The sequence below is a fragment of the Sorghum bicolor genome, chromosome 8 (assembly GCF_000003195.3).
Source record: "Sorghum bicolor cultivar BTx623 chromosome 8, Sorghum_bicolor_NCBIv3, whole genome shotgun sequence".
NCBI classification, from domain to species: Eukaryota; Viridiplantae; Streptophyta; class Magnoliopsida; order Poales; family Poaceae; genus Sorghum; species Sorghum bicolor.
The window spans coordinates 17,589,337-17,607,569 of NC_012877.2; the positions used below are offsets into that span (position 1 = coordinate 17,589,337).

The following is an 18,233-nucleotide window of genomic DNA, read 5'->3' on the forward strand; positions in this document are numbered from 1 at the left end:
GATGGACTCTTGAGAAGGTGTGTTCCTATGGCTGAGGCTACTCAAATTATGGAAAGATGCCATGCCTCGCCATATGGAGGACACTATGGAGCATTCCAGACACATGCTAAAATTTTGCAAAGTGGCTTTTCTGGCAACCAATGTATGAAGATACAAAGGACTTTGTCAGGAGATGCCACCGATGTCAAAAACATGGGAATATCAACTCACGAAATGAAATGCCTCTCACAAATAATCTTCAAGTAGAACTTTTCGATGTATGGGGCATTGATTTCATGGGGCCATTTCCTATGTCCAGGAATTGTGAGTATATCTTAGTAGCTGTGGACTACGTGTCCAAATGGGTAGAAGCCCTACCTTGTCGATCAGCTGATTCTAAACATGCCAAGAGAATGTTCCATGAAGTAATCTTTCCTCGCTTTGGTATACCCCGGATAGTTATAAGCGATGGAGGTTCCCACTTCATCGACAAAATCTTCCGAAAGTACCTAGCCGATCATGGAGTTCGACACTACGTTACAACACCATACCATCCTCAGACTAGCGGTCAAGCCAAAACATCTAACAAACAAATCAAAAATATTTTACAAAAGACCGTAGATGAGATGGGTAAGGGGTGGAAGGACAAACTTCCTGATGCACTTTGGGCATATAGAACTGCATTCAAAACACCCATAGGCATGTCACCTTATCAACTTGTATATGGAAAAACTTGTCATTTGCCTGTGGAAGTAGAGTTTAAGGCTCATTGGGCACTCAAGAAATGGAACATGGATCTCCACCTCGCTAGCGAGAATCGTCTGATGCAACTATCTGAGCTAGAAGAATGGAGAGAGAAAGCCTACCACAATTCAAGGATCTATAAAGAGAGAACAAAACGATGGCATGATAAGAGAATCAAGCACAAGGAGTTTAAGCCCGAAGATAACGTTCTACTATTCAATTCAAGAGTTAAGCTCATTGGGTATGGTAAGCTACGAAGTAAGTGGGATGGACCATACAAGGTTATTGACACTTCAACTCATGGAGCCATTACCATCCAAGACGACATAGGTAACACTTTTAAGGTAAATGGTCAATGCTTGAAAATCTATCTCGAGCCACAAAACAACCTGGTAGGGGAACTTGATGTGATTGAGTTCATAGAATTCTCACATTAAGCTTTTATAAGCTCTAGACAATTACCTAACCCTTAACATGCTCCACGAGTTTTGTTGTCTATTTGGGTTGTGCAGGATTTTGAGGCTCAAGAAGAGTGAGACCGAACATGCAAGCCACAAGAGTGAACGACTATGTCAACATCCAGCTTAGGGGAGGCACCCCCACGTGTATCTAGATAATTATTACTTTTCTTTCTTGGTTTTATTTACTAGTATTTGGAAATAAATAAAAAAGTGCATAACCATGAAACCAAACAAAGTTTTTCTTTTGAGTAATATACAATAGTTTTGTGTACTCCTAAGTTTTAAATAAAATAAAAAGAAAGTTTGATCCAAGTCTAGGTAATTGACAAACATGATATGAAAAGGTCTGAGCTACTATTTAACTTGTTCCAAGTTTCGCTAGAGTTCTGGAGATTTTATCTTTTGAAAATCTAAAAATTCAAAAAAAATGAGATCCTGTTTGACATAATACCTAGAGTCTTATAAGATATAAATATTAAAACTGTGGGCACTTGCTTTGTTCAAGCCATTGTTAATTCTTGTAGTTTTGGTTGAGAGAATTATCATGCTCCAAAGATCAAGATCTTTTTGTTTTAAAAATATAAAAGATTCACTCTTCCAAAGTATTATTGCGTTAGAGGCATGAGACTATGCAAAAATTTGATTCGAAAAAAAAGAGTGAGACGAGAGGTAAAAATGGACAAGTGTCCGAAGTAGAATTAGGGGTACAAAGATACCCACCTGAGTGGAAAAAAATGGACACATGTCCGATAGTAGAATTAGGGGTACTTGGTGCCCACTTGAAAAAAAGAGAAGAAAAAAGAGAGAGAGAGACTGAAAAAAAAGAAAGAAAAAAATGATAGCCCATGGTCCCTCTCATAAGCAATATGCCAGTAAGAGATGACAAACTTTTCAAAAAGGTCAAAGGTCTTGATCTAGGAGTATGACATTCCTCTCTCTTGCTCCGAGCATTGACATAGCAAAATGCAAAGTAAGCATGCTAAAACTTTTAAAGCTCTACTTATATATCTTTCGAGAAGAAGGCAAATGCCTCAGTTTTATTTTGGAAACTTACAAAAAACTCCAGAACAAAGGTAAGACATAAGAACTTGAGACATAGTGCTTGACTTGATCGTTCTGTTTTTCAATCACTTAAGACCTTAGTGATAACTTAAAAACCCTGTAGTAAGAGGCATAAAAGTAACCCCTGTTTTCTTGTTGATTTTAGCTTTGCTCAGGGACGAGCAAAGGTTAAGCTTGGGGGAACTTGTTGACAGTCCTTAATGCTCACATTTAACCGTCAACTAATCATGGAAAAGGACCTATATGCAACCAACATTCAAAATTAGGGTTCCATCTCACAGAATTCCACGAGTTTTGGTGTTTGTCTATTTCTACAGGGGGTTATCAGGAAATATGGAGGAAAGGCCCACACGTCACGTTTACATAGAGATATTAAGGCCTGCTACAATTTTCTGTAATGAGATGGACCTAAGAAGCGATTGGACCGAAGCAGAGGCAGAACGGGGCCTGGCCCAGGGTGCCCGCCCTAGGGACCACGGCGCCCGCCCTCCTGTGGTGCCCAATCAGGGTCCACTTCAGGGATTATGCCCCACCGACTCTAAGGATCGAGGAAAATCACGCGATTAAGGTTGGTTTGATCGGATGGTGGAGAATAACGTGACGCGGATCGATGACGTGGAAATTCCTTGGGGGCTACTCTTCCTAGATTTCTTGGGGGCTACTCTTCCTAGGCTATATAAGGCGAGCCCACCAGCCCCTGGAGGGATATCTCTTCTACAGAATCAAAGCTAGGGTTTCAATTATTCATCCAAGTAGAGAGGATCCCTCTAGTTCATCTAGTTCTAGTTCTAGTTCATCTAGTTCTAGTTCTAGTTAGTTCTAGTTGTAATCTAGAAAATAGGGAGAGAGAAGAGGAGAGCGGAGGAGGAGTCGGATCTGTCGGATCTTCCTCAACATTGTACTTTTGCAGCAACCGGTTCGTTCTTCATCGTTCTCCAAGTTCTTCAATTCATAATTTCTGAGTTCTTTAATTACTTTTATTTACATTCAAGTTATTTATTGGATTCCCGCTTGCATCAAGTGCTCTAGTCTTTGCAACGCTAGAGTAGTAATTAATACATTAGACGTGGTGTTTAGTCTTGCAATTACCTGGAATTGCACCCAATCCTGTGGATTGTTGTGGTAACCCTAGGGTAGTGACAGCCCTAACGGTCGACGCAGTGTTTGTAGGACCGTAGTCAGAGCTTCCTAGCCCCCTTCTCATCTCTTTCTGTGGTTAGTGTTCTAATGTCCCGAAATAAATAATCTTTGAAGTAATTCTTGATTCTTAGATCAACTAGAGAACTCTCAGAAAACTTCCTCTCTTCCCACCAAAAATAATTATATAGTTATTCTTGGGCAATCTTGAATCTTAATTAGTACACTCACGTTTCCTGTGGAAAATCGATACTCTGCAATACTCCTGGGTGAAAGCTACATCAGTATCCGTGCGCTTGCGGATTTTTCTGTTTGCGTTTAAAATACCCAACACTTGTGTAGACTCAAACTTAGCCCATGCTTCTTGCATTGCCTTGCTTGGTGCTGGCGTCCTTGTTTTAACTTTTTCTTTCTCTCTCTCATTCACCTTTGGTCTTCAGCTTCGCTCTCATTCCCTTGAATTTGTGGTGATATATTGGACTCTGATTCATCTGATGACATGATCTTAGGTACTTCTAGAAAGGCAATGGTGATTAGGGATGGCAAATCTTGAGTACATCTCAGCTACGAAAAGCATTACTCCCTCTAGAGTTTTTGAGAACTTCAGTGGCACCTAGGGAGTCATAAAGTGAATCTCCTTCTTGGTATGGTAGGACCATTGCTGTGTCAACTAGCTGGGTGCTGCCATCTTCAGTAATAGAACCAGACCAGTGGATGATGGAATCCTGTGATGTCACTATCTACACGAGTCTTTCTTGAGCTCCTGTCAACAGTACCCTTCACATTGGACTGGTTGAATCTTGAAGTAGTGCTTGATAAGAGGTAGCCGCATTGGAGAGCCCTAGGATCTTGCTTCTCGATGAATCTTCAAAAGATTGTGTGTTGAGCTATTTTCTGGAGTCCTAGTCGAGAAGAACCTAGAATGGTGAGTTGCTTCTAAGGCCTCTGAAACTTTGATGAGATAGCTTTGGAGCTTGCCATCACCATCCGCCTCGCAGATCTAGGATCTAAAAATTAAGACTGATTCCACTAGGAAGATCATGTTGTCAAGATCCATCCATCGAGTTCTCGAATGCAAATATGTTGAAAGCCCATACCTGGGACCCTAGTTGTCGATGTTTTACCACCAATAGCCTACCACGAGGGTACCCTAGACAGTTGTTCGAGCTTTTTCATATGCTAAAACTCACTAGTTAACGCAAGATACAATTGATTTTATACTAGTTTGGGTCCATGAGATCGAATTCGAGTAATAGCCTTTACATCCAGTTCCGCGTTAGCTTTTCTATTGGATTTATTATATGAAGTTGCTTGTTGTTACAAGGGGTGCCCTTAGCCTCTCTTTATATCAGCAGACTAGTTGGATTCAAAGATATTGTTCTAAGTTTAATATAGAAGGTACTTTCTATAAAAAATTGGCTAATCCAGCCTATTCTACTCGGAGTCGGAGTTGTGCCTCGTCATGTTCCTTTGTGGAGTCATGGGCCAGGTCGAGGCCCACTTTGCAGTATCCTCCCGTGAGGAACCCTATAGGCCCATACCAATAGTTGACATCTACCTTACTTGAATGAGCAAGGTTATATTTGTAGTGGTAGCAGTAACGCATTGAGTATACTCCAAAATGTATAATACTAGCCCAATATATAGAATCCAGGCTGCACTATCTGAAAATTTAATTCAAACCTGATTTGCATTTTCCTTTTTCTTTGTCATATTACATTTTTAGGTTGTTGATGACTTTAATGGAGCCTCTATGTTTCTTTTCCTTTTCCTTTGACATATATAATCTGCAGCTCACTTGCTAGTTGCTACTGACCTTGTAAAATATTTGTAGCAAACACTCGGTGATGCTTTTGTATAGTTGGTCTGAGAGAGGCCACAGTCCGCTCCCTACTAATCTTGTATAATGTTACTACCCAACGCTCTGTGTCACTTTTATGTTAACATTGAACCTTACCATCTACGAAGCCTGGTAACCATCAAAACTCCAGATCATATGTAATATTTTGAATATATACTATACTTGCTGCATTGTACTTAAGCCTATTAAAAAATCATGTTTCCTGCATTCATAACTATCATGTATTCCAGATCTATTATCACTAGCACGCAGGGGCGCGCATTTGCTACTAGTGTGTAGTAATAGAATGGATCCATTGCTGCTATTAGTTGTACGTGAGATTTGGATTGCTAGAGCCACATCTCTACATCTCTACAACTAAAATGTTTGGACTCCTATTGTCCACAGCCCGTGCGATGGGGCTCGCTCGCTCCCTGTGTGTACGATCCCCGCGTGGTGGACCCAGACGCCCGCACGCATTGTCCACTATCCCGACAGCTTGCTTCCCCAGGCGCATGCTGGCATGTTCCCTCGTGTGTGGACCAATGCTCCCTCCTCCCTTTCCCGTCCGGTCCTCTTCCTCCCGTCCGCTCGTCGCACAGGCGCCACGCCACCGCCTCCTCACTCCCTGCTGCACACAGCACCCCGACGGAGTGCCGTGGGATTCACCTCGACGGAGGATCTGGTTTTTCCTCGCTGCCCTATCTTGAGCCAGCTGCGAGGGTCCACGGGCCAGCGGCCTCCCCTTCTTCTCCTGATCTGTTCATCGATCTGTTCGTTGGGGGAGAGCACGCGCGACCGCCCTGCCTTCTTCTCCGCTTGATCGAAGGCGCTGCCGCTGCCTGCTGAGGTGATCCGTAACCCAAAGCCAGACCTCCTCGTCATGACCCGAAGCCCCAAGGCAAGATCCCCTGTTCTCCCCCCTCCCCAACGCTCTCCAATGCTCCTCTCTCCTTTTCTCTTAGTCATCTTTCTCCTCCATACTCCTTTAGTCCGTCCTCCTCAGCCAAATTGCCTACTTATATTGTTGTTGTTTTATTTTTTTTCCATAAGGGAGAGTATGTGCAGGTAGGTTATTTTAAATTCAGTAGCTTCAGTTCTTGCTTTATTAACAGTATAAATTTAGGACCACCTGCTCTACTAATGCTTGACTGGGGCAAACAATTATAGAATTTGCTTTCTGTACCTACAAATCCATTGCCTTCAGATTGGAGGTTTCAAATTTGCTTTCTTTACCTGCAGATCTAGTAACCAGTTTGTTACTGCCCACATCCAGAAAGTGATCCACACCGCTAGAAACCACAAGCAAGGCAAAGTTCTGTTATCTGCAAAATTCTTTTTTTCTCAAATTTAGTTTCAAGATTTTATCAACCTGAAACTGAGAACTCAAGATGCTTTGGTGCTGTTTAGAATACTCAATGGTTTTGAGTTTCATATTGCATTGGCAATCAACTTTAAACCCTGCTAAGGACTTTATTTTCTGAAGCACCAACGTGTGCTTAACTGTTTCTGAAGCCACTATGCAGTAGCAGATAAGTTTGATGAGGTTAAGGTGCTCAGAAACTGCTTGTGTACTTGAAATCAGATTTATCTATAGAAAAAACATTGAATTGCTACTGTTTTGTTATATACCATTTCAAAATAAGTTTTTATTTTTGGTACGTGTCAAACAGTTTGCATGAAAGATTTATTTGGTTTTTTTTCATATGGTCGATTTAGGGACTGCATGTGATTCTTAGAAGCTGCAAAGTGCATGTTTCATATCCTTTATGCAAATGCAAGATGAGATTTGCTGCCTGTCATAACCTCAAAAAAATAAGACTTCGATTGATGGACTTATTATCATTAAGAACATAACCTTTTCTTGACTCAAAAGTACTAAATTAACCTACTTCCAGAAAAATTCTTGCTGAACTCACCACATGTTGCTTATTTTATTTTTTGATTGACGAGAGCATGTTTAGGAAAAGTTTGTTATATTTTCGTCATTTCAAAAGCTAAGATTTTTAAGTATTCAAAAAAGATCGAAGCATTAGCTAGCTTCAATGGTATGTTTCTATTGTACTGATTCGTTTTGTTTTCATTATCATGCTAAATTGATTTTCCTATTCTTCAGGAAATATAAATCTATGAAGGCTACTCTTTTGTAATAAATGAGGATATGAAAACATGATAGCTTTATATATTCAATGCTATCCTGTGAATGAATCAGTAAGAAAGCATTTATAATCTATAATACAAAACCAAATGTTACAAGAATGAGTTTATTGGACCTAAATATGAAAAAAGGTTTTGATTTGCTCTAAATTTGGGAACGGAATGAGGTTTCAGAATTTGTCCAAGCTAATCACATCAGTAGCTTGGTGATTAGTGTAGTAGAGCAGCCAATTCGACTAAAGTGATGTACTAATATTGTTTAGTGTACGGCATCTCACTTTCAACAGAGTTATTCTTCTTCTTGAGTAGCTTGGCATATATTAACATTTGGAAGATATGAGATAATTGATGCCTTGAAATATTCCTTTCATTTATTTTTATCTCTTCAACTTATTCAGGTCCTTATTCAGTCTATTTTATATCCATGTTGGTATATAATGGATAACCAAGTTTAAGCTTCCACAGCCTTTGCTATTGCACTGTTCTGAGCAGCTTGAATCCCTGCGAACAGCACCACCATCTTCCTTGTAGTATCAATCGTGATCTATCACCTGTTTAGGTAACTTGCTTGCTCACCTCCTATTTAACAATATACCAATGTGTCTTGTGCTTGTGTTTTAGGCAAAGGTAAACATCAGGAGCATAGGCGCAGGCAGCCAGCGCAAGCTAGGGCGGTATGTCTATCTTCCTCACAGCAACATCCACTGCTACGAGGGGCTGTACTTTGTCGTTGGATGATCCAACAGTCCTAGGCAATTGCATGCCTTTGATTGTTTGGTTATTGGAACAGGAATGGGAAAGGGATCAGACATCAGACCAGCAAGGTATAGGATCAAATTAATTTATTATATTATCATTCTATTCTATCAATTCAGATTGCAATTCTCCTCCTTCGCACGTGATGATGTGATGCATAGGCATAGCAACCATTTAGAGTTCAGAGTTCGTGCAAGTTGCCAAGTTAGTGTCATCTCTAATGAATCTCCCTGTGCTGTTTCATTAACAAAGATGAAAACTTGACCTAGCTTGCGTCTTTCACTATGGACAAACACCAAAGCATTCAGCCTATCAAAACTCGACAATATTCGATCTTTGACTACCAGTTCAGAATGTGGCAAAATAGTTTTAGTCTTTGACTACCAGTTCAGAACCCGATTTTTGTTTGTTTCAATTTATTGAATTTTGTAGGGAATTCAATCTACCAGTTTAGAACATGGCAAAATAGTTTCTAGAGGTGATGATCAGCACTCTATCATAGTCTAGGATAAGCAGATTTTCAACCTTTTGGAATAAATAAAGGGTCACGAAGCACTGTTAAGGTTCTTACATTTTGCTGTAGATTTATTTTAATGTCTTCATTGCCTCTCATTAGTAACTAAGAAACATGTTCCGTTCAATATCAATATAGGTTAGATCTGTCCCTACGCACAAAAAGAAGGTTAATTCTGTACGGATGCTCTCATGATGGGACTGTGAAGATGTGGGATAGTGAAAATTTAGATCTTTGTGAACCAAGCTATAGCTGGAACTTTTTATTAATAAACACAATGTTTATCAAAGTAAACTTTTCATCATAATGAAATATCTCAGAAATCTCATGCTAACAATTCAGAGCTTCGATCTACTTTGCAAATTCAGAGTGGTCCAAAATTTAGAGTTCAACTAAATATGTATGGTGACTTATGGATCAGTTATAAATACTGTAGTGAGACGGAATGACACCTGTGGAATTAAATCAACATCTTTTATGACCCCAAACATGCTATGACCTCATCCTTTCATGTGCCTTACATAGGATGAGTTCAGTTCAAATTCAGTTAACAACTGAACATAACGACTGCCACAAAACCCCATGGTCATGGCTCATGCTCATGCTTGATGGCAATCATATGTTAGGACACACACACACACACACATATCAGATAATTATATTCCCTAGCAAGAGGGTAGCCTGCAGCAAAATAGGGAAAATGATATATAGTGAGGGCATTGCACATACAAAACTTACTCTAATCTGTTTAATCAATGGTATGTCAATTCACTGTTCATATATGTTATATTCAATGCTTATGTAATATTGATTGGAACACCATGATTGCAATATGTATTGCCTTTAAAAAAGGAGTATAGCACACGCTTATACATATTTGTTATCGTGGTATTATGTGTTTCCGTTGCAACGCACAGGCATTTACCTAGTTACCAAAAAAGTTTGTTCACTCTCCCTTTTGTCCGCACATACAACTTTCCGTTACCTACTAGAATCACCACAGTCATAAACAGTGCATGCAAATACATGGATGGGAGATATAATATTTTCATTGGACATGGTTTTATGTGAAGCTAACAGTAGTTTGGAAAAACTGTAGTGCGTCCATTGACAAACAAAAGATAAAATAGCGCCTTTGGTTCATAAGTAATATTAAGATTATCATGTTGACATTCATCAATAAGGCACGCTTTATTAAGATTAGGTTTCTTATGTTCTCGTATTACAGATTCATGTTCTCTTGTTCGGGAACCATAAATAACATAAAAGATATCTTTAATTGTTATTAACCTCCATGGCTCCCATAGTTACTGAACTCTAGCATTTGATTGGAAAATCTGACCTTCTGTGGCTCAGGGCTTCATGTAAATACAAGGTTTTAGTCTTCATGTAGTCGATTGTATTCTTTGTCCGGAAGGTGAGATGGTACCACTTGCGTCCTTGCAAGCACCCCTTATCTGATCTCGTCTTCTCATTCTTTCAGAGTACTTTGTAATATCAAGGCTAGCAGTGTTTCTTCCTCCAAAAGCAAACTCCAACTTGTCCAGGTCAAATATGTCAGCCAATATCCTCTGGCTATCTGAGTTGTTGCTATAAACAAATTTCACTTTGTCGTACAACATTGGCTCGATGAAGTGTTTTACTATCTGCAGAAAGAGCAAGCATTTCATACATCTTGCCGACATATATATTCACTAAAACTCATCAATCTTTACATAAAAGGATTGATACTGCCTTGCTTAAGTCATATCATGGTCATAGAAAAGCGTAAAGGTAGCTATCATGTTTAGTTGGAATACCAACTACCATATGATGATTTTAGTAGTACATTGATAATATGCTTCTTATCATGATGAAATGTTTTGAATGACGTAGTGTAAATTAGTAGATAAAAGTCACAATAAATTATTAGTAAAAGTCAAAGATGGCTAACAATTTACATTCTTAAAAACCACAAACTTTTAGAAAAAGAGTATTGCCTTCGTTCAAAATTATAAGACACTTTGACTTTTTTTGGTACATCCATTTTACTTTGTATGTAGATGCAACTTATGTCGATCTAGATATATAGCAAAGTGGATGTATCGAAAAAGTCAAAGAGACTTATAATTTAGAACAAATAATTTTGTATACAAATAAGTTGATATATGAGTACCTTCCAAAAAGATTCAAATATCTTTGGCGGATTACAGAGAATTGCTGCTCCAATCAACCCTGGATAATAGTTTTGAATTATGTGCAACGATTCTCGGGTTTCCCACAATGGTGTAGTTGATAGTGTCCAACCATGGAAATCACAAATCCAAACAACGTTCTTTTCTTGTGCGTCTTTCGAGCTCAATGCCAAGATCTCAAGGTTATACACAAGTTGTTTTATATGTTCCTTTGTTGAAGTTAAGCTCTGTAAAAAATGGGAGAATTTCAGTAAATGTGATCGATGCATAAAATGAGGTACGTGCATACAATAAAGTTGAAGTTGATTCATATCCTGTTCAGGAACAAGATAAGCTATTGTGATTCTGAATTTAAGATTCCTATACTTGAGAATGGAAACATATGTGGACTCCTACTTGCATCAGATCTTGTGGCCTATATATGTATAAATATCTAGGTGAATAGTGACTACAAACCTTGTCACCAAGAGAAAACACAATACCACAATGAGGTAGAAGCAAAATTAGACAACTTGAGAGAATTTGAGGCTACTAAAACATAATTTTTTATTCTTGTATAGGGATAAGACTTAAGGGTACCAGGAATCTCAAGGACGCATGCTAAAAATCTCATGTTATCGAGCTATTATAGTTTTGCAATGGATTCATGTTGTCTACTCCAAATCACACATAGTAAATACTTCTACAAGATCTATGTGTCATTCATAGAATCATGCATTCTTGTATGGATCTATTATATCTTACAAAATCAGATGTTAAGCTCTTGGCTAACATATAGCTAACATATATATTTCTAGTCACTATTTAAAACTATTTGATTCACGGTTGAGAGACATGGTCTACAATATCATCCACCATTTTTGGTTTTATAATATATCTTGAGAACACATAGGCAAATTTATAACATATAACAATGAGTTTTACACATTTTTTTGAGATCAACAGTAGGCTAATGTCAATCTATATTTTCAAACTCCAGTATCGAATCCACATCACAAAAAGAGTAGTGTCAATTTTTTTAGGAAACAACCAATACAATGCATGATGTTATGTCACTATATCCACTGTAATGATATTAAATAATTATTTCATATTTTTTTGTCCATGAAGGTGGATCCAAACTGTTAAAGTTAATGTTGAACTTGTTGGATTTGGTGCCAAAGTTGTTACACCATGGTGTTACAACTCCATTCTCTATATATCAATTATTTTTTTGCCACATAAGCAAAAGTTATATATGTTGTTCCTACTCCAGGAGAAGTTACTCCCATCTTCTATAAACCATATTGCGAATGTGGCCATACTTATTTATCATTTGGAGTATGTTTATATAGTCATTTTAAGATACTCCAAATCTTACTATGTGAAAAAAATTCAAGAGACCCCATATTTTTTAATATATTAGTATAATACTATGGTAGTAGTATATAAAATAAGTATAACTATATACTCTACACATACTTACATACTTGACATACATACTGTCCTTGATGGTCTAGTATGGTTATATACTTTGTCCACTTATTCTTTGTCGGGCCATCTATACTCTAAATCTAAAGACATACACAAAGGACACTCCAGGGAGACCCAAGCACCAGTGATAAAATGTGGTGGTGAAATTTTGATTTGTCACTGATCCACATGTTATTAGTGACTAAACTAATTTTCATAACTATTGCATCAATTATTAGTGGCAAACAACAATATCTCCATAGGATGCACCTTCAGTGGTGAAGTTAGTGAAGAAACATTAATTTATCACTAATAAATAGATTAATTGTGACTAAATGTTGTGGAAAAATATTTTTATTCACTGTTTACAAGGTTAATTGTGACCAAATAATTTTTCTTACTGTTACAACATTAATCAGTGACAAAAGCACGTGTCACACATAATAAATAATTTGTGGCAAATATTGTATTATCAATATTTACTAGGTTATTTTGACTAAATATTACTCTCTAACTAGAGTATGATTTTTATTAGTGTCAAAATTTCCTCACTATTATTTCTTTAGGAACACATAAGAATAAAACCAGATAAATATATATTTGGAACTTCAACTACCATGGTGGGGATTGGCGAGCTTTGGTCGGAAAACATTGCCAGGTGCATTTGGTTCATTTTGAAAAATGGATATTGCTGTTCTTACCCGTGCTGTAGAAACTATCGGTAATTTTACTTTTACCTTTTGAAATTTAGAATTCTATCCCCATGTTTAGAAATTATAAATGAGCCACTTGTCCGGACTATTCGTTTAGCTGAAAAGTTATGGCTAAAAATACTATTCGTTAATTTATTATAAGAGAAAAATATTATTAAATGATTGATAGATTTAACAGATAAGCTCAAGTGAATAAGATGGAACTGCCCTCTATTCTGACCCCATCATCCCATCGTTTGAAGCCAAGACCACCTCAGGCTTGTATTGTTCTCATCATTACTAGCAGCAGTGGTCAGCGGCAGGCTTGTTTAGGCCTTGTTTTGATTCGATTTTTTTTTATTTTAACACTGTAGCATTTTTATTTTTATTTGATAAACATTGTTTAATTATGAAATAATTAGATATAAAAGATTCGTCTCGTAATTTACAGACAAAATGTATAATTAGTTTTTGTTTTCATTTATATTTAATGCTTCATGCATGTGCCGCAAAATTTTTTAGTTTTTGGATGAACGCCTTAGGTGCAAGTATACATGGCTATAAGGATGAAAACGGAACGGAAATATCTCGAACCGAACTGAACCGCTTTCTATATTTGATCCGATCGAATTCGTATTTTCTTGTCCGACTTTATCGTTTTCGTTTTCGTATTTTAGATGTTTTATATTTTAAATGTAAAAGTAGAAAATGGTTTTGATATTTTTCGACCGTTTTCTGCTTTTCTACTTTTAATTTGAAATATTTCGAATTCAAAATTTCGTTTAAACCGAATTTAGTTAACTGTAGGGTCACACAGCCCAATTACAAACTACTAATCATGCATCTACGTTCTTTCTACTAGTGGCTAGTTGCGTTCCCTAGCTATTATTGCTTATTCTAGACTTGTATTTATGTGTGGGCTATTGTATTAAATACCTAAGACCAAGGATCATGCACTTTTTAATTATTATATGGACTTGAATTTGATCGTGTATATACTTAGTCATGTACTTGGTACTACATATTGGTATTTCGTATTAAGTTTTCGTATATCGACCGTGTTCGACATAAATCCGATCGAATTGGTTCGTTTTCAAAATTCTCGATATTTCGTAAGTTTGTGTTCGTTTTCGTGTCCGACTTTACCATTTTCGTTTTCATTTTCGTATTTTAAATATAAAAGTAGAAAACAATTTAGGAGTTTTTCGACCGTTTTCATCCTTACATGGCTATGTAGCCCGTGGGCCGATGACACGATCCATGGCGCGGCAGTTTGGCCTTACCTGAGCAGTGGCCCGCGGCCCGGTACCAGTCATAGGATGGTGGCTGTGGCATGAGTAGTGATGAAAACGGATTGGATACGAACGAGTACTGTTGATATTATATTTGTTTTTATTTTTTTATGATATTTGGATTCGGATACGGATAGATATCGGATACAACTACGGATACAGATGTCTTGGATGTGAATACGGATAAATATATATCGAATACAGGTTCAGTCGGATGCGGATAGTGTTGATTACAAATATTGCTCCGGATATTAAGTAAAAGCAACATCTATCTATAAACATGTGTTGTAGTCATTTGACCACTCCGTGAGTCCTAATTACATCTAGATTGTACTATCTCCGTATAGGATTTAGAAGTCGTTTAAAACATCGACATGGTCTTCAAAACACAACTTTAACCTCTTATTTTTATGAAAAATATTTAGAAAAAATGTATAAATATATATTTATAAAAGTATTTTTTCAAGAAAAATCTATTTATATATTTTTGACATTTACAAACTCAATAATTTAAAAATTATTGATGATTTATATTTGTAATATTGAACTTAAATCTTATCTAAAATGACTTCTAAAACCTATACGGAGGGAGTACGTGTAGAGGTCAGGCAGGCCCACTCACGAATTAGGAACGACGTGGCTCGGCTGTTGTATACTTCATGGGCTTCGGCTTTGGGCCAACACATCCTGCTACTTGTGTTGGGCCTGTGCGAATGCGAGCAATGAAAACATAAGACAAAGCAGCATCGAGTATGCTAGTTTAGTTCCACCTCGATGCCCAGCCAGGAACACAGGAGCAGGCTTCCTATATAAGACTATGAGCACAACAGTTTGCAAGGCTTAGCAAAATTGCTAGGTTACGGTGACGTAATTAACTCCAACTCAATATAAATTTATATGTTAAATTTAAATATATATTCGGATATATTTCCAGATAATCTAAAAAAATATTGGATATCTGATATCCGGTGGATATTAATGAGATTATATTTGTATCCGCTATCCGTCAAGTATTCGAATTTATATCCGATATCCGATAGATGGTCCGGATATCCGATATAGATGTCCGTTTCAGTTTTCATGACATTCGGACCGTAGGATTTTTATCATTTTAGGCCTTGTTCAGTTCGCAAAAACTTGTGAAAAACGGCACTGCAGCACTTTCGTTTTTATTTGACAAACATTGTCCAATTATAGAGTAACTAAGCTCAAAAGATTCATCTCGCGGTTTACAGATGAACTGTGCAAATAGTTTTTGTTTTCATGTATATTTAATGCTCCATGCATGTGCCGCAAGATTCGATGTGACGGGGAATCTTGAAAAATTTTGCGAACTAAACAAGGCTTTATATCCGATATCCGATAGATGGTCCCGATATCCGATATAGATGTCCGTTTCAGTTTTCATGACCTTCGGACCGTAGGATTTTTATCAGACCATTTTCATCCATAGGCATGAGGCACAGTGCTAGTTCAGGTCAGCGCCCACGGCCACGGCTGGTACAATGCCCGCTGGACACAGCAGAAGGTGCTCGCGGCTGCTACGGTCATCTTGCGGGCGACAACACCGCCAGGCGTGCGGGCAGCAGCTCAGCGTCTGGCAGGTGGCATCGTCCCACGGGCTGTCATGCTCTCGTGCGGCCAGAGGCCTGACACGGTGGCTCATACGTTGCTCTCCAGGCCTACCGAAATTTTCGTTTGTTTTTGGATAATGTGGTATTTTTATTTTTATTTAATAATTATTATTCAATCATAGACTAACTAGATTTAAAAAATTCATCTCGTAATTTATAAACAAATTGTGCAATTAGTTTTTATTTTCGGCTATGCTCATTATTTCATACGTGTGCCGTAAGATTCGATATAACGAGAAATCTTAAAAAGTTTTTGGTTTTGGTTGAACTAAACAAGGCCTTATATTGTTTGATCATTCTCTATATTTGTCTATTCATCGGTCTCAAAAAGAGTGACGCTTTTGATTTTAGACATTGTGTTTGACCGTTCATTTTATTTAAAAAGTTTTTATAAATTAGAAAATAAATAAATATATATTAAAATATATTTAATGATAAAATAAGTCATAACAAAAAAAATAATATTTAGACAAAAAAATTGAATAAGACATATGGTCAAACAAATATTTAAAAGTAAAAAACATCAGTCTTTTTGGATGTAGGGAGTATGCTAAACGCTCAATCGTCTAATGTCTTAGTGATGATTGACAATTCAATAGCATTGTTTGGGCAAATTTGTAGATACACAACTTTTAGTGCACACTTACGTATGCATTATGTTAAGATACATAATACAAATAACATATAGAAAAGAAAAAACACCTTATAATTTAAAATAGAGTAGCACCTAATATATGTACCCATTACAACCCACCGGGTACTGAAACTGACCTTTTTTGACGTCATTATTGCGAAGACAGTTCTCCCATTGTTGTCAAGATAGTCTGGTATATACGCTCTTCGAACCTCATTCTCCATGCTAGCGAGGTCTTCCTAACATGATTTCCAAGAAGAAATATAAACTTTGTTATTACCAGTATATAACAAATACTACGCGTAATATCAAGCGATCATTTTGAGAAGTTACGTTCCCACTGAGATACATATGTAGACTAGCTACATGCACATGTGAGTAAGTTTATTGGTAAAAGGGCTGGTGTCTATGTAATGTGTTTTAGTGTTTGGTTTGTGAAATCACCTCGTGTTCGTGAGTAGGTATATCAATATTTCATTCCTTTAATATAATGATCAATCAATTTCTCATACATATACTAATTACTAGCTCGTGTGAAATGAACTTGTGATGGATCAGCTCATTATGTTCCACAAACCAAATAAGAAAAAGTGAGAAATGAGTTGACGATGGCACCTAATTCTTCAAACCATAAACACAGCTACCCCCTATGTGTTGATCTCCGAGAGCAGAGTAGTGTGTGTGCCTTGTTAACAAAGGACCGGGCTATCACAAAAAGTTAAACTGAGAAGGAGGAGTATTTTTCTAATTATTTCAGAAGAACCTCTAGAGTATTAAGATTCGAAGTATAGCAAAGATTCGAATACCCAGCAAATCTTGTCTGGCTTGTACTGACGCCTCCACTTGACAGCTTCCTTGAGAGCCTTGGTCGCTTGTTCCATGCTCCAGTTCTTTGCTCGGAGAAACCTGCGGATGGTGCCGTCCGATAAGAAGCTCGGCATCTCCGTCGGCAGGTCGCCCAGCAGCTCACGGACCTCGTCTATCTTCATGTCCAGGACTCCAGAGATTCATGTCACTTCATGTATCGACAGTACAAAATAGAGGAAACGACATTAATTAATACAGTAGTTTCTGACTGGTTACCTTTCGCTGTTGTTCCTGAGGAGACGCCTGTTTTTGTTGCTTCCCTTCATTCCTGGTCTTCAACAGAGAACTCATGGCTCTGCGATGGATATGTGGCCGGGGCTGGCTAGCTACAGAGCGCAAGATGCAGCGAAACCTGGATTGTAACTTCCCGCGGATTTATTGAGTTTCTAACGCGTCGTGGTCGTATTATTTTTTGAGGTCTGGAAGCATCGTATCGGTAGAAGCAGACGAGTGGACGACGTGATCGAAAGGGAATAGCAATACACAAACCTGGGTGGCTGGGTAGCTAGCAGCTGCTGCCGCCATAATGGTTGGACCCAGACTGGACGCGAACACTGAATGTGGTCAGCATCGCTGACCATACCCATAAATAGAATACATAAGCTAGTCAAAGGCTATCACCTAAAAATTCAAAATTTTACAAGATTCTCTATCACATCGAATCTTACGGCACATGCATAAAACATTAAATGTAGATAAAAAAAATAACTAATTGCACAATTTACTTGTAAATTACGAGACGAATTTTTTAAACCTAGTTGCTCCATGATTGGATAATGTTTTGTCAAATAAAAATGAAAGTGCTACAGTGTCAAAATCCAAAATTTTTTTGAATCTA

The 18,233-nt window shown here is 37.7% G+C and overlaps 1 protein-coding gene and 1 long non-coding RNA gene across 3 annotated transcripts; one reads left to right on the plus strand and one right to left on the minus strand.

Annotated features, from left to right (window-relative positions):
- LOC110429674 lies at nt 6,469-10,500 on the plus strand. Its single transcript, XR_002446789.1, has 2 exons — nt 6,469-8,204; nt 10,134-10,500. It is a non-coding gene; the product is annotated as an uncharacterized LOC110429674 (long non-coding RNA).
- Nucleotides 9,111-17,792, minus strand: LOC8086144 (SEC14 cytosolic factor). 2 transcript variants are annotated; one of them, XM_021445984.1, is made up of 6 exons: nt 17,612-17,792; nt 17,335-17,511; nt 16,666-16,767; nt 10,806-11,051; nt 9,993-10,296; nt 9,111-9,331 (listed from the first exon to the last, which is right to left on the minus strand). In XM_021445984.1, exons 1-5 carry the CDS (start codon nt 17,684-17,686, stop codon nt 10,036-10,038), a joined length of 861 nt encoding a protein of 286 aa, XP_021301659.1. In that variant the 5' UTR covers nt 17,687-17,792; the 3' UTR covers nt 9,111-9,331; nt 9,993-10,035. The 2 variants fall into 2 exon arrangements, with proteins under 2 accessions (XP_021301659.1, XP_021301658.1); XM_021445983.1 differs by lacking the exon at nt 9,111-9,331 and having other exon boundaries at nt 9,817-10,296; nt 17,612-17,791.